This window comes from Syngnathoides biaculeatus, chromosome 23, assembly GCF_019802595.1.
Source record: "Syngnathoides biaculeatus isolate LvHL_M chromosome 23, ASM1980259v1, whole genome shotgun sequence".
NCBI lineage: Eukaryota > Metazoa > Chordata > Actinopteri > Syngnathiformes > Syngnathidae > Syngnathoides > Syngnathoides biaculeatus.
This window is the reverse complement of record NC_084662.1, coordinates 20,903,114-20,917,719: the sequence shown is the minus strand read 5'-3', so window position 1 is coordinate 20,917,719 and position 14,606 is coordinate 20,903,114. Positions and strand designations below refer to the sequence as shown.

The 14,606-nt window shown below is 38.7% G+C and overlaps 2 protein-coding genes across 13 annotated transcripts in view; one reads left to right on the top strand and one right to left on the bottom strand.

Annotated features, from left to right (window-relative positions):
- Positions 1-8,205, top strand: part of LOC133496421 (homeobox-containing protein 1-like) — a 51,059-nt gene extending 42,854 nt beyond the window's left edge. For 3 of the 5 annotated variants that reach the window (XM_061811996.1, XM_061811997.1, XM_061811995.1), the window contains exon 10: positions 1,531-8,205. In XM_061811996.1, coding sequence (XP_061667980.1) covers positions 1,531-1,674 — 144 coding nt within the window. In that variant the 3' untranslated portion in view covers positions 1,675-8,205. The remainder of the gene's footprint in view (positions 1-1,530) is intronic. The other 2 variants (XR_009793782.1, XR_009793781.1) reach the window with 2 other exon arrangements.
- A 132-nt stretch (positions 8,206-8,337) lies between these two features.
- Positions 8,338-14,606, bottom strand: part of LOC133496270 (kinesin-like protein KIF13B) — a 70,104-nt gene continuing 63,835 nt past the window's right edge. For 3 of the 8 annotated variants that reach the window (XM_061811631.1, XM_061811632.1, XM_061811634.1), the window contains 4 exons: positions 13,392-13,454; positions 11,169-12,330; positions 10,213-10,398; positions 8,338-10,025 (listed from right to left, as the gene is read on the bottom strand). In XM_061811631.1, the coding sequence (XP_061667615.1) occupies positions 9,880-10,025; positions 10,213-10,398; positions 11,169-12,330; positions 13,392-13,454 (1,557 nt within the window). In that variant the 3' untranslated portion in view covers positions 8,338-9,879. Of the gene's footprint in view, positions 10,399-11,168; positions 12,331-13,391; positions 13,455-13,489; positions 14,202-14,606 lie in introns of those variants that run through there. The other 5 variants (XM_061811633.1, XM_061811635.1, XM_061811636.1 and 2 more) reach the window with 3 other exon arrangements.

Here is a 14,606-nt window from a genome sequence, read left to right as displayed (position 1 = left end):
CTTCTTTAACGTGTTTTGCTGTACGTTGTAGAAATTCTAGGATATATTTTCGTGTATATTCTATATTTATACTATAATATGTATAATGTGGGGAAAAGGACAATTTTAGATGTCTTTTTACTGAATAGTTCACTTGATTTATTTGTCTTGAGATAAGATGGCATATTTTAATGACAAATGTGATTTTGTGCTATCCAGTGATAGGGGAATGGGGGGCAAAAAAATCTGCGCTTGGCCCTTGGGGAACTTCTGCCCAATTTTTTTTTTTTTTGGTCAGAACTTAGAAATTTTACTTACAATTTTTGTCTGAATTTTGTTCACAGAGATATCGCCAGAGCCATCCATTTTTTTAAAAAAATTTTCACAGGGGAGTATGGCCCCGGACCCCCCTAGTGCTCGCATTTGTATTTTCAGGAATTTTCACAAAGTTCGCTTTCATCTAGAACTAATGCTGTTGGTGGAGTTGGGACTGGAAATTGTTAATGCGTCCTAATACAAACATTACCATGGCACTAGTTTTGATAGGGGCAGTGTTTTGTGTTGAATAAAAGAATAAAAAGGTGGTTTGGGCTGTCCATTCTTCAAGGAGACCTTGAGTTAATGTTTATATACTTTTGATAGCGTTAGCGAGCAGGTGATATAACCAATACTATAATTAGTGCTAGTATTCACGTTTGTATGTAAACATTATGCCAGCATTTTGACAATTTATTTGCTACGGTTTCGGTAATCAGTGCTTCGTGCATCCAAATAAATGTTGACAATGGGGACAAAGGAAGGTGAAGCACTGTTGCAAGATGTAAGTCTTATTAGGTGATGTCAAGGTGCTATGTTGGGGGGGTCTTTTTGATATGTAATCCTACCCAAAACATATGCCAAAAATAAAAAAAGCCAGACTTTTCATTTTGCCATCTTAGCGCTACTGTTGATTGTGGATTATGTCACACAAGACATGTTGTGGTTCTGGACAACATATGCTCGTCCCGGTCTGGAAAATGATTCACACTAGCAAATCAGACCAATAACTGGGCTGAAATCTTGTAGTTTTATCCAACCGTAGGCTTAATGAATTAACATAATCCCATCGTCAAAAATTCATTTTCCAGTTCAAACATCCCCATAAACAATATACTGTAGCAACATGTCCAAAATATTCAGTTCACATCAAAAGAAAATCCATCCATTCATTCATCCATCCTCATTAGGGTCAGAGGCGTCAGTACTGGAGCCTATCCCAGCAATTTTCGGCGAGACCCGGCGTAAACCCTGAGCTGGATCCCACTCAATTGCAGGACACATATGAAAATATAAAAACACTTTTACAGTCACAATCACACCTATGGGCAATAAATAATTTCAATTAACCTACCAAGCATGTTTTTGGTATTTGAAAGGTAGGGTCGGGTATCGTTTGAATTTGAGCAATTCTGATTCCAAAACTTTCTCTCCCGATTCTTTTAGTTATTTGTATTTAACTTGTGACTTCTCTCATCCATCTTTAATTCCTTTCATCCTCCCTCCTTGTTCCAGGATGACAGTGCTACACACAGCGAGCACCAGGACCCAATCTCTTTGGCTGTGGAAATGGCTGCTGTCAATCACACAATTCTGGCCCTATCTAGAACCGGAGGAGTCCCTAACGACATCAAGACAGAAGTCCTGGAGGATGACTGAATGGCAAGAAGGGAGAATGCACCAAGATGGTGAAGGGAAGGAGGAATTAAAAGGTGCATTTTAACAGCAGAAATGTTACCTGAGAACTGGGAAGATTTTGGAGGACCATTGTCAGTTTAAACCATGGGAAGAATATGTAAATTGGTGTAAGCGCTTGAGTTCCGTGTCGGAAAAACACCGTACCTGGTGTATACCACTCATGAGGTTTTACGAGGGCAGTCAAAAGGTAATGAGTCCAATTTAATTTAAACTAAGAAAGGAATTTATCTGACTTATCTTGTTTTTTTTAAAGCCTGTCCTCTTGGCAGCCATTTTCCAAATTGGGTCATTGTTGGATGCCTGTTAGAAGGCAAAGAGCTGTAATTGAATTTCTTGCATTAGACGGGCAACCACAGCTAAACACTTTGAAAAAGTTGCAAAATGTGAATTAGGGAGCTGCATTAGGCTCCAGCCCAGTTAAAAGGTGGGTGTCCAGGATCAAAGGTGCAAAAAAAGAGCTTGCTTTGAGCGACCTCTTTGACTATCAATGTGCGGTAGACCGTCTTCAGTGGTTAATTTTGGGTGTAGTTGTAGGATTAATTGGGCTTGTTACTTTTTGTTTTTACTGTGCCCTTGTACAAAAATGTTCTGGAGACTTAACATTGCTAAACATATGTACAACACACAATGTACGGTGGCAGCAAAATTACCAGGAAAGAAACCCTGAAAACAACCCAGAAACTTAAATCAATTGAGTGTCGAAGGTTGGGTGAAACAAAATGCAGTGATTAGTTGCCCAATCATATGTGTCGTTTGGGGTTCAAGATCCCCATTTCAAAGAAAAAACGTTCCTGGGCCTCTCGAAAGTGTCCTCCTCCTAGCATCTCAGAAAAAAATCCAAGGATCTGAATCGAGGCGATAGTTCCTATAATCCAAATGTGCAACATTTTGCCGTAAGTTCCTCGTTCCAGGGTGTTCCTTGTTCTTCATGAGACCTCACACACTACCTTCCCGAAACAATCCATCATGACTGATTGTCTCAAGTTTCCTTATGTATTAACTAATCTTCACCACTAAAGACAAAGGATACAGCCTGAAAGTTGTCATTGGAGTAAGAAAAAAGGAAGTGGAATCCCTAGCCTTTTCTCAAAACCAAAACCTGTGCTTCTCATTGTACATCCCTTGTTTCCCCTCCTCCTCCTTGGACACTGTCGTCTCTTTTTTTTCTCCCCCACTCCTCCTTACCTCTACAGCCTGGTTGTCTGAGCCAATCCTCATTCAGTCTCACGCAGCCTCAGAGACAAACTCAGCAAATGTGTACTATATATAAGATAAATGGGTGTTCTAGTTCTCAGTCACCCCACCTTAATGGTGTGCTACCTAGCTACTCTCTGACTTACCCTTGTCATTGTGCAATTAACAGCAAGAGAAGCCTCTGGACGATGTCTTTTGGAGAGACAAATGGAGAGCGTCTCCTTCGTCACAACAAATCTGTTGGTAGGCAGTTCCGTTTCCCGCCCTCGCAACCGTTGGAATGTTCTCAGCCCTTGACAGAACCTTTGAGGTTTTCTGCTGTTGAATGTAAACCTGAAGTTGAATGAACACATTTCTTTTGAATCTCCCTACAGAACTGCTTGCAGTCAGGAATCATGATTAGAACTGTGATATCAAATGTTTTTTGTTTTTTTTTTAAGTGTGAAAAAACCTAATGGTAAGTTTACATTCAACAGTAGAATGTCTTCACAATCATTGTGATATTTAGCTCATCCATGGCTTAAGTGCTTGAGGCGATGAAGAATCAGTTTATGGGTCAATGTGATAATCAAGCAAATGTAAGCTATCTACTAATGGAATCTGTTTTTTGTTTTAACGCCATCCATGCCAAAGGAAAAGATGCTGTGACGTGGCTGGCTGAAAATCGGCTTTCAGCACCACCTTCTGGTCTGACCACGGTCTTCTCGGACATCCAAAGCCATTTCTTCAAATAGATCTGGCACATGTTTTAGATGTTTTCTATTAGGCCAGTTTGACCCAAATACAGCAAGTTGTAATGTTTGCTAACGGAGGTCGGACATATAATAGTGGCTTTTCTGCCTCTATCTATCATGGCCAAAAGATTGTGATTTGAGATTTTTTTTTTTTTTTTTTTTAAGTAACTACGGACATCAAGCCTAAACCACACATGTCCAGACCGGACTATGCCAATTTAACTAGCTCATGGGTGAAAAGTACCAGAGGCCCCGGAGCTCAGTGGTTAGAGCACTGGTTTGGTAAACCAGGGGTTGTGGGTTCGTATCCCACTGGGGCCTCCACTCCCTGAGAAGGGTTGCGTCAGGAAGGGCATCCGGCGTAAAAGTTGTGCCAAACATATATGTGCGTTCATCTGAGATGACACGCTGTGGCGACCCCGAAAGGGACAAGCCGAAAGTAACCTCATGGGTGAAAAGTATCACCTTTGAATGCAATTGTAGCTCTCTAAATTGTCAAAATGGCAGAAGTGTCATTTCTTCAAGCCAGTCTCCGACTGATGACGCGGCAACTTTTTGGTTAAACTGAGCACGGCACTTTTCACCAAAGGAATAGAGTTACATTCTGGGGAAAAATGCTTATGTATGTTTTCTTTATTTGAGAATCTTTGTATAGACAGCAGTTAACAAGTTCAGGAAGTAAATGTCTTCACTCAAATATGAGCAGTCTGTCAACCTAATCAGCCTGGACTGATTTCAGTTCATAGTTTTGAATGGTCAGCTATTGCTTCCATTATTGCACTATGAGATAAGTTGTTTTTTTTTTCTTGTTTTTTTTTTTGTCAAGTGTGGGGGGTATTGTAGTTTTGCAGCATAAATCCATTCTGATTTTTTAAATTTACAGTATTTGCCCCCTTTCTGATTTAAAAAAGAAAAAAAATTCATAAAGGTGTCAGATAACCCAACCCATTTTAATATCACTCAGACACAACCCAAGGTAATAGAAAATTCAGTTTTAGCTGAACTGCCCGTTTAATGTTACAACGCCACAGCATCTCAATTCTACTTAAATCTGGACTTTGACTTGGCCACTCCAAAACTTTTTTTTTTTTTTAAGTCATTCAGCGCTGGATTTACAAGTGTGTTTCGAATCATTGTCCTGCAGCATGATCCAAGAGCACTTGAGTTTGAGGGCATGAACTGAGGCCTCCTTTAGGATTTTCTGATACACAGCAGAATTCATTGTTCCATCAATCACAGCAAGTTGTCCTGGTCCTGAGGAAGCAAAATAGCCCTAGACCATTACACTGCCACAACCATGCTTCACTGATGGCATAGTGTTCTTTTTATCATCAAATGCTGCGCCATTTTTACACCAGATGTAACAGGCTGCATATCTTCCAAAAAGTTACATTTTTGAACTGTCAGTCCACAGAATGTTTCTCCAAAACTCTTGCCCAGAAACATCTTGATCAAGATGTTTCTGGGAAAGTCGTTGTCAGAATCTTGGTGGTCCACTCCTGAGAAGATTTGCCACTGTTCTCAGTTTTCTCCATTTTTGCATAATGTCTCTGATAGTGGTTCAGTGGAGCCCCAAAGCCTTGGAAATGGCTTTGTAACCTTATGCAGGCTGATGGATTTCAATCACCTTTTTTTCCTCATTTCTTCTCGAGTTTCTTTGGATTGTGGCATGATGCATTGGTTCTTGAGAGCTTGTAGTCAACTTCACATTCTCTGACTGATTCTATTTGTGATTTCTTGATTCAACAAGTGTGGTGGTAATCAGGTTTGGGTGTGGGTTGTGGAATTTAATTCACCTTTCCCAAATTTGTAGTTAGTCACAGTGGCTTTGTGATTACTTTTTACAGGGTCAGAAAGATTTTGATTTTTTTTTTTATGTGCCTTAATACATTAAATTGTCATTTGAAAAGTGCACTTTGGGTTTCCTCGTGTTATCGCTGAGTGATATTAGAATTGGTTTGATTATTTGAAACCTTTGTGTGTGATGGCCAAAAAATGAAAACAACAGGAAGGGGCAAACACTTTTTCATGGCTCTGCGGAACATTTCAACGTGCAAAGGAAAATAATTGAAGCAAGAAGTAAAAATACAGTTTTAAAAAAATCAGGTTCTCCAAAACTCTGTAAAGAACTGACTGAATAAGGTGTAAAGAGTGATTCATTTTCACCTTTCCCTTAATAACAAAAATATTGGAACTTTGTTGCTCTTCGTGCTGTTATGCTCGTAATGAAATTTAACCATGCTCGGATTTTTTATCCCTACTTTTCTTTAGATGAATGGAGATTCATGAATTATTGTATCTATTTAGCCTGCCAGTGAACTTACAAAATGGGTATCCTGCTTTTCATTTTTATTGGTACCATTTATGTATTCCTAAACATTCCTCTTAATAAAAGTAAAAAGAAAAGGAAAAAAAATATCACAAAGCACTGTACAGTTTCATTGTGACAGCATCAAGAGTAAATAAGTTCCAGTATTAAGAGTTGAAAATAAATTGTATCCACACATTGTCCTCCAGGAACTAAGATCTTGCAAATATATCAATGCAAATTGTTTAGACTTTTGAGTTTTATAGAGAAATATTTTGCATAATAATCTTAGTCTGTAGGCTAAGATAATCATTTTTTATTTTAATTCTTTTTGGGGGGGGGCGGAGGGGTCATTTTTTTTTTTAAATAGTCCTCATTAATCTGATGCTTAAAAAAGTTTTCCCGAAGTGTGAAACTATTCTTTATAGAGATAATTTTGGAATGTTTTATCAGGAAATGAGTATGCAATGAAATACTAAGTTTCCTTTGAAGGCATTTCAATTGTCTGATTTGGACTGTGGTTTAAATGACATTGAAAGTATTTATCAAAAGCTCCCCTTAAATCTAAAATCTTAAGCATGTATGAGGTGATTACTCCTATCTGGCACATGCATTTCAAAAAGGATTTAAAAACAAAAAGGATTTTAGGGTAAAAAGAAAAAAAGTATTTATACTCATTTTTTTAGGCTAATGTACAAAGTGTTTTGAAAAAAAATAAATACTGTACATGGTTATTGTTAAATTAATCAGTTTTATTTTGTTTGCCTGTTTTTTTTTTTTTAAACTTTCTATTGCCATTCATTACTAGACTGAGCAAGTCTTCCTGTTTGTCTGAGGTATGGAGTGAAAGACAAATGACAATGCACCTTAAAAAGAGGAAAATGTTTTGCTTTGGACTTCAACCTGATATGATCTTGTCGTCTGCCCTTAAATCAGCCTCCATTGTGAAATTAACGCAGTTTGAGCTTGCCTAATTTGTCAGAACTGGTGGAGGAAAAGGAAAAAAAAATAATTGCCATATTAGACAAATACACTTTAGTCCAGAAATGTTTTTTTTTTAAAGCATTTTCCCTTGCTACACCACAATGGATTTGTAATAAAACAAGATGTGATTGAATCCTACTATTAAAGAGATTTGTTTCTAAATATGTTTGAGGGTAATTGCAGTAAAATGTGCGAAAACATAACTAAGTAGTTCAGAATTGTGGAGATATAGTGGTAACCTGTTTGTCACCATTTTAGATTTCCTAACTTTAAAATCTTCTGTCAAGTGGCATCAATAGTAAACAGTGAGCCCGCACAATAAGCAGCCATATATAACCACTCTGTAATGTCATTATTTAAGATCTGATTTAAATTGACCTTGGTTTCATTCGTCAAAAAAATGAAATTACACAACATGAAATGCCTTTTTTGTTTTTTAGTGTAACAAATGCCTTTTTTTGTGGAGCAATTTAAAAATGACAAACCAATCACATCGTGTTTTTCCAAATCCATTTAACTTTTTTTTTAAACTCTAGGCAAAATAACATTTAAAAAAAATTTGAATGTAGTTGTCAGTTGTTGTTGCGTGACGATCGTGGCCCACATAAAGAATATAAAGATTACTTTGTCATTGCCGCGCACATACAAGTGTGATGAGATGTTCTCACTTCAAGCCACTTTCAAATTAATTATTTCAGAGATTAACTATCAGTCCAAATTTCTATCCAGCAGTGTTTAACCTGAGTGTTCAAGCTCAGTAGATGTCATTACTGGATGAACAAAAGGAGTGTCCAGGTGCTAAGGTAGTGAATCGGATGTATAACATTTCCAGTAAGGTGACTTTGCTGAGACAAAGCCCGGCAACCCAAGCCTTGTCCCTCCCAGCATCAACAACTACTCCCGTCGTTGTGCTTCTTTCTCTGGAGGTGTCCATTTGTGGTACGTCAGGGTTTCCATGTTATACGGTTCTCCTCAATATCACCTGTTAAAACACCTGATCCCATTTTAGCTCAGAAAAAGAGGACTGAATGCTAGTGTGTGTCCATTTCAAAAGCTGTTATGTTCAGTTTTATTGTATTGCCCATTTTGAAATTTAGTGCCTTTTTTGGACAGTAGACTGTTCTGTAATTAAGATGTAGTATATATACATTTTTGTACAGTTTCTTTGTTCATTTTTTTAACTTGTGTTTATTTTAGTATGATATATATAATGAACAAGAGAATAAAGGTATATCACTGAAATCTCTGGATTTATGACTTTGTGTAAATCTGATCGTGCTCACTTTAGCTCAAATATTTACATTTTTAAAAAGTAAGTACTCATCAGTCACCAGTTTTCATTAAATTTGTACTTTAAAAACACAAGAAGTTGTCACCTAGCTTATAATTACATCATACATTTGAACCAAGTAGGCTGGAATTGTTTACAGTCAAATTTGTTTTTTCGGGTTGGAGATGTACACAGATGGGCAAAATTGTTACCTCTCTGTTAAAAAACCCATACTCTATAAAATGACAAGTAATGAAATTAATGACTGAAATTCCCCCCAAAAACAAAAAAAAAAAGTTTCAACAGAATAACTTTTGTAACTAATGAAATGGGCCTGGACTAATGCACACCATTTTGAGGCAATCAAGACATTTCTTTCACTGTCAGTGAGACAGTGAAAGAAATGTCACTGAAAAAGACAACACAACTTAGTTGAACATGTCTCTGTGTTGACTGATTCAAATGCACAATCTCCGAACCACGAGACAGATGTGCATACCGGCCAGCCAGTTTCTTTCAATTACTTTGGCCACTTATTTCAGTGGTCATGGTTGTTTTTTTCTTTTATTAACAGAGGGATATGAACAGTTTTTGAGGCCATGCATTTTTAAGTTTACTAGGACTGTCGCGGCAACCAGTTCGGGGTGTAGACCGCTTTTCACCTGAAGTTTGCTGGGATGGGCTGCGACCCTTGTGAGGATAAACAGTTTGGAACATTTATGGATGGATGGATGGGACCATTATTGATGCCTGTTTATAGGTACTATTTCGTCAGATAAAAGTTTTCTACAACATGGCATGTACTGAAACCTCAATTGTGGTCTGTTCAGGGGCATTGCAAGGCCTATTGCAACAACTTCTCAAAGTCCCCCAAAATGATTTGCTAGTACGCGATTATGGCAAGGGTTTTGTCATAGTGCCCCTTACAAAACTTGTCTCCTAAAAAAGGCATTTCATATATATAAACTCATGTCATAACTAAAAAAAAAAAAAAAAACTCCCAGAGGCAATTATGAAGATTGCAATGTCTTAAATGTAATTTTAGAAGATAAAACCCTCATTGTACAGTTTATGTGGAGACTTCTCAACAAACTTTAAGGCACACAAAAACAATAACCAAAATGCATGAAAGTCAATTTTGGAAAAACAACCAATAGTAAAACATTATGATGCCACATTAAAATTCTAAATCTAGTATAGCAAAGCAAATGTATTTGTATAGCGCATTTCACAAGGTAACTCAATGCGCTTTACATGATTAAAAGCATTAAAATACAAAGGTAAAAACATTCAAAAAAAGTACTATTAAAACAGCTTTTAGTGCAAGAAATATCACTGAAAATGGAACTCACTCTAAAAAGCATGTGAAAAAAAGTTGTTAATCTAAATTTGAAAACACACTGTCAACTCTGTTGGCAACTTATTCCATTTGTGTGCAGCATAATAGCTAAATCCTGCTTCACTATGTTTGCTTTCGACTCTGCGCTCCACTATTTGACCTGAGTCTGATGATCTTAGAGATCTACTAGGTTTCTATCCCATTAGCATTTCTTTGATGTATTCAGGACCTAAACCATTTTATAAACCAGCAGCAGAACTTTAAAATATATTCTAAAGCTGACTGGAAGAGAGTGTAGAGACTTCAGAATTGGAGTTACATGCTCCGACCTCTTTGTTCAGGTCAGAAACTGAGCTGCAGCATTCAGAATGAGCTGCAGCTGTTTAATGGTCTTTTTGGGAAGACCAGTTAGAAGACCATTACAATAGTAAAATCTACCTGCAATAAAAGCATGGATGAGCTTCTGCTGGTCTGCTTGAAAACCTATGGAGAAATGAGTAATTGCTGCACATGTATAAACATATCTGCATTTTGTTAAGTTTCATTTACAGCAGCAACTTTGCGATCTAGAGGATGGTTCAAACCCAAATCTGCACAGCTCACTCGTTTCAGGAATTTTTATTGTCCTCTGTACTATTGCAAGCAGATGATGATGCGCAGGCACTATCACCTTTAGCCAGAGCCGTGAGGGCCGCCAGGTGCGGGCTGGATCCAGACATGTTGGCGCTACGACGTTTCGACTGCTGCTGACGGCGTTTGGAACCCCCGCGGCTGACCCGGTCTGGCCGGACTAGGACTCCATAACCGGGATTGCAGTGAAAGTAGTGCTTCCCACCTACGGAGCCGTCATTCTTTCCTGGTAAAAGACAGACATGATGCTTTGTTTTCCTGACAAATGGCCCTATAGTCTTGTCCAGTGTTTCCCAACCTTTATAGGAAGCCAAGATGCAGATTTTACATGGGAAAAATCTTGGGAAACACCACCAAAATTTAAACTTAGATGCCAGTCTGGATGAAAGTTAAGAGACCAAAGTATCAAGTAACACTCCAAAAGTTCATTTTCTGCAACTAAATGCTTTGACACGATTAATATTTGAGAGCTCTGCTGTCAGTATTTTATAGAATTATAATATTTGTATTCAATCATTCCTATAAATAAGGAAAAGTGGGAAAAAAAGTAACATTTTACATACGTGTATATTGATGGATGGACAGGTTAGAGGTATCTTCTGCCATCTAGTGTACAAGCATTTAAATGTTCTGCCTGTCACTATATGTCATTGGCAAGGATTGATACTACAATGCATACAAAGATTTTAAGTAAAGAACTTTTGGATGAAATTAAATTGGATAATTTCCAAGGACAGTAGGTGAAATGGATATCTATCTACTCGCACACTTTTTTTTCTCCCACCCACTTGAATTCGCAAAACTGAACTCAAACTTTTTTGAAACTGCGCAAGTTGAAGCAAACTGAGCAATGATGCGGTCTCGGTGTCAAAGAGATTTGCAGTGCACTTCTCCCACTCTGTCACTTGTCCTCCAGAGGTTTATCAATTCTAACTGGACTACGTTATAAGAACAGTTGGGAAACCCTGGTTTGAAAGCAAAAGGAAAAAAACTCACCTGCTGGTACCTCAAGTTCAACTCCCACCCACATGCCCTCAGCAAAATCTGTAGGGCCTACATAGCGCACGGTGCCTCTTTTATTGGTCCCAACAGTGACAAATTCGCCGCCTTTAATCCAGTCAGGCAGAGTGACTGCAGAAGCTCCGCCTTGTTCCTCACAGTCTAAAATAAGCTCCAAGGGCTCAGTCTGACCTGATTCCCCCATCGGCTCCCCGAGTATACGCTGGAAGGACTTGAGGTCTGAAGACTGAACTTTCTGGATCTTGAAAGGGTTTACTGGTGCTACAGGAGATTTGGAGCATTGCACATTGGGCGCGGCTAAGGGATCAGGTGCTGCTTCGAGGAGGACCTCATCACTGGATGAAGCTGAGATGGCAGGACAAATAGAGCTTTTTAAATGGGATTGTTTCTGTGAGCAAGCTATTGGGTCAGAGTCCTTCAATGAGACGAAAGGTGAATCAGAGGATATTTGGGTAGAGATAAGAGCAGACTCTTCAGAGTCCTCAGACTGGTCTTGTTTTGAGAGTTCTACTTTCTCTAACACTTGCTCTTTTAAATCCATATGAACCTTCAGGGAGGTCTTTGGCTTTGAGTCTAATTGTTGTTGCTCCTGTACTAAAGGTAAATTATTCACTGGCAGCACACTGTCTAATTGTTCAGATTCCATCATGTCCCCCTTCAAATATACTGGCCTGTTTGGAATATTGGACTCTACACATGGAGCTGGGCCTCTTACTTCCTGCGCTACAAGGTATGGATCTGGTTCTTGGTGACTCTGGTTTAAAGCAGATTGATAGTCATTTGCTGTGGACTGCAGCACGTCAATATTCTCAGTAGCTGCCTGCAAGGTCTCCAGAGGTTCAGATCCAAAACTACTATCAAAGTGAAAGGGGGGTATCTCTGTCACTTTATTTTCTTCTTGATGTGTCATGGCTGCACAGCTTTCAGCCGTGTGGCCTGACGATGAAGGAGGGTCCCAGCTGAGCATGTAGACCTCTGAAAGCGGTGCAGCAGAGATACTCTTAATGTAACCGCTTGACACCTCCCTTGTTATGCTCTGGATGGAGTCTTCAGTCACTGGGATGATTGGTGGAGGAAGAGGCACTGATCTGGGGCTCTCGTGTTGGATGACAGGAGAGCTGATTTCCTCAATAGGAACCTAAACAATAACCAGTACAACTTGTTAGGAGTGCTAAAAGTATGAAAGGAGATCTAAGATGGGTTTCTTGCACAGCATTAACACAGGGCTTCGCAATTCTGCATTGACACTTCAGTGTGTGCTGGTAATACAACGCGAGTAAAGATTTAGAAGAATTAGTATTGATTTGATCATAACATACTTGGCATGTCCTCCATTTTCACAGGTATAAATTTTAGCCTTTACATGAAAAGAATGGTGTAATTTTGAAACAAGTACGCCCAAGACCCATTTTAAGGTCCCAGACTGCTGTCTCTACACAAACAATTGTCTATTTTTGTTTTCATTTTTACGTTATCGTTTAAACAACCCTTTAACTGAGTGTGCCTCCCTTGAAAGCATTCTTGTCATTTCCACCACACTTTTTTTTTTGAAAGCACAGATACAGAATAGTGAGGAAGTTGATCCCCAAATTTTATGAGCTCGAATGTGGGGCTTTTTTTTATATGTTACACCAGACGCTAGAGTGGATGTCATCAGGTAATTATTTGTCCTACAGTATCTGCATCAGTGACATGCTGCTCAATGTGAGCTTTGTTTGCTCAATTGTTGAATCTTTGATAAGTGTGAGTAATGGGTGACAGTTGCTCATCTGGAAAGACTTGGACTTTGAAACCGGTAGGCCATGGTTTGAGTATTTTTCCAAGGCTCAGAGCCCACCATCCTCTAGCTCAAGAGGTGTGCCAAAATAAAGATCCTGAAGCCAGAGTTATCCATAAACACAAAGTATGACTGAGTACAGTGGTACCTCTACTTATGAAATGAATCCATTCCGGAAGTCGTTTCCTAACAAGTTAAAATTGCATAATCAGTTCCAAATGGAATCCAGCGCCCATGTTTTTCCTTTCATATCATGAATTTCCTTTGTAACTAGAGACAATATTTTTCCGAGAAGGGGTTTCATATCCGTAATTTTTTATTACTGGAGACGTTCGTAAGTAGTGGCACCACTGTATTCTTAAAGGGACCAATTCACACAGACATTCTTGATAGATGAGAACATATTGACTTCTAGAACTTACTTGCTGACCTGTGCTCATTCCCTCTTCAATACTGGCCGACTGAACCATGATACGAGGCACATTCTGGAACAGAAAAGCTATTATCAAGTCTCAACTTGGCTTTTCTAACAGGTCTTCCGGTAGAATCAGAATCAAACTCTCGACCTCCACATTTTCCCCATCTGCATTTTACAACAATCTAAGTGCGATTTACCACTGTGAAGAAATCCTAGAGCTCAGACTTCACTGAGCCAGTAAATCAGAAATAGAGCCTGTGGGGAAAGGTTTGTGTGTGATCTGTAAGACAGACAGTGAAATCAAACTGCCTCAGAGAATATGAAAGTGGGAGCTAATCGGGCCATATGTTTCATTATATTAGGCTAGCAGTTTTCATCCACGTAATGAGGTCTGTATATTCATGTTTCACAAAGGGAAACGTGTATTTACTGTAGTGATTAGCGGTAAAGCTGGTAATATGAGACAAATACTTGTTTATCAGATTCCTCAGATACACAATCAAGGTGAAACAATCAAGATAATGGCAGCCTTGGCAGGCAGGGAATTTATAATTGCACTCAATTGTTTATCCCTATTTAGTCTTGTACTGCCACTCGACAGGAGCTGTTGGTGATGAAATAGTGTGCCATTTGCTTTTAAACATTTTTTTTTCCTTGAACAACATGATAAATCTCAATCATAAATCTGGAGCGTGGCATTTTTTTTAGGCTTAACGAGTTGCACAATGAGGCAGAAAACAAGCTGAATTATGTATGCATGGCTGGTACCCAAATCTGAGCAATGTGCTTCATTGTCCATGCAGCAGATGGGATCCTTAAAAAAAAAAAAAAAAGAAATTTCAGCAGCAGCACATCCTACATGGACAAAAGAGAGCAACTCAAACAAGTATCCTGTCCTGCTGGGGCTCAGCACAGCCAACCTGAAAGTTGACGTGTAACGTTGAAACAGCAGAACCAAAAGTAAAACCATAGGCAAATGATTCTCACGTTAAACAGTTTGGAGTTTAATCAGTATTTTCTAGAAAAATAACTCCTTAAACCTCACAAATGTACTTGAGGTTTTCTGTGGCTTTGATGTGTTGCCTCTCGCTTTTGGCGATTTACATAAGCTAAGGCAATCTAGCTGTCTACTATCTACCTCTGGAAAATAAATTTTAGAAAGCGCATTCCTTGTTGGCAATCAGAAGCAAAGCAAAAGCACTTCAGGCAAATGAGAGGA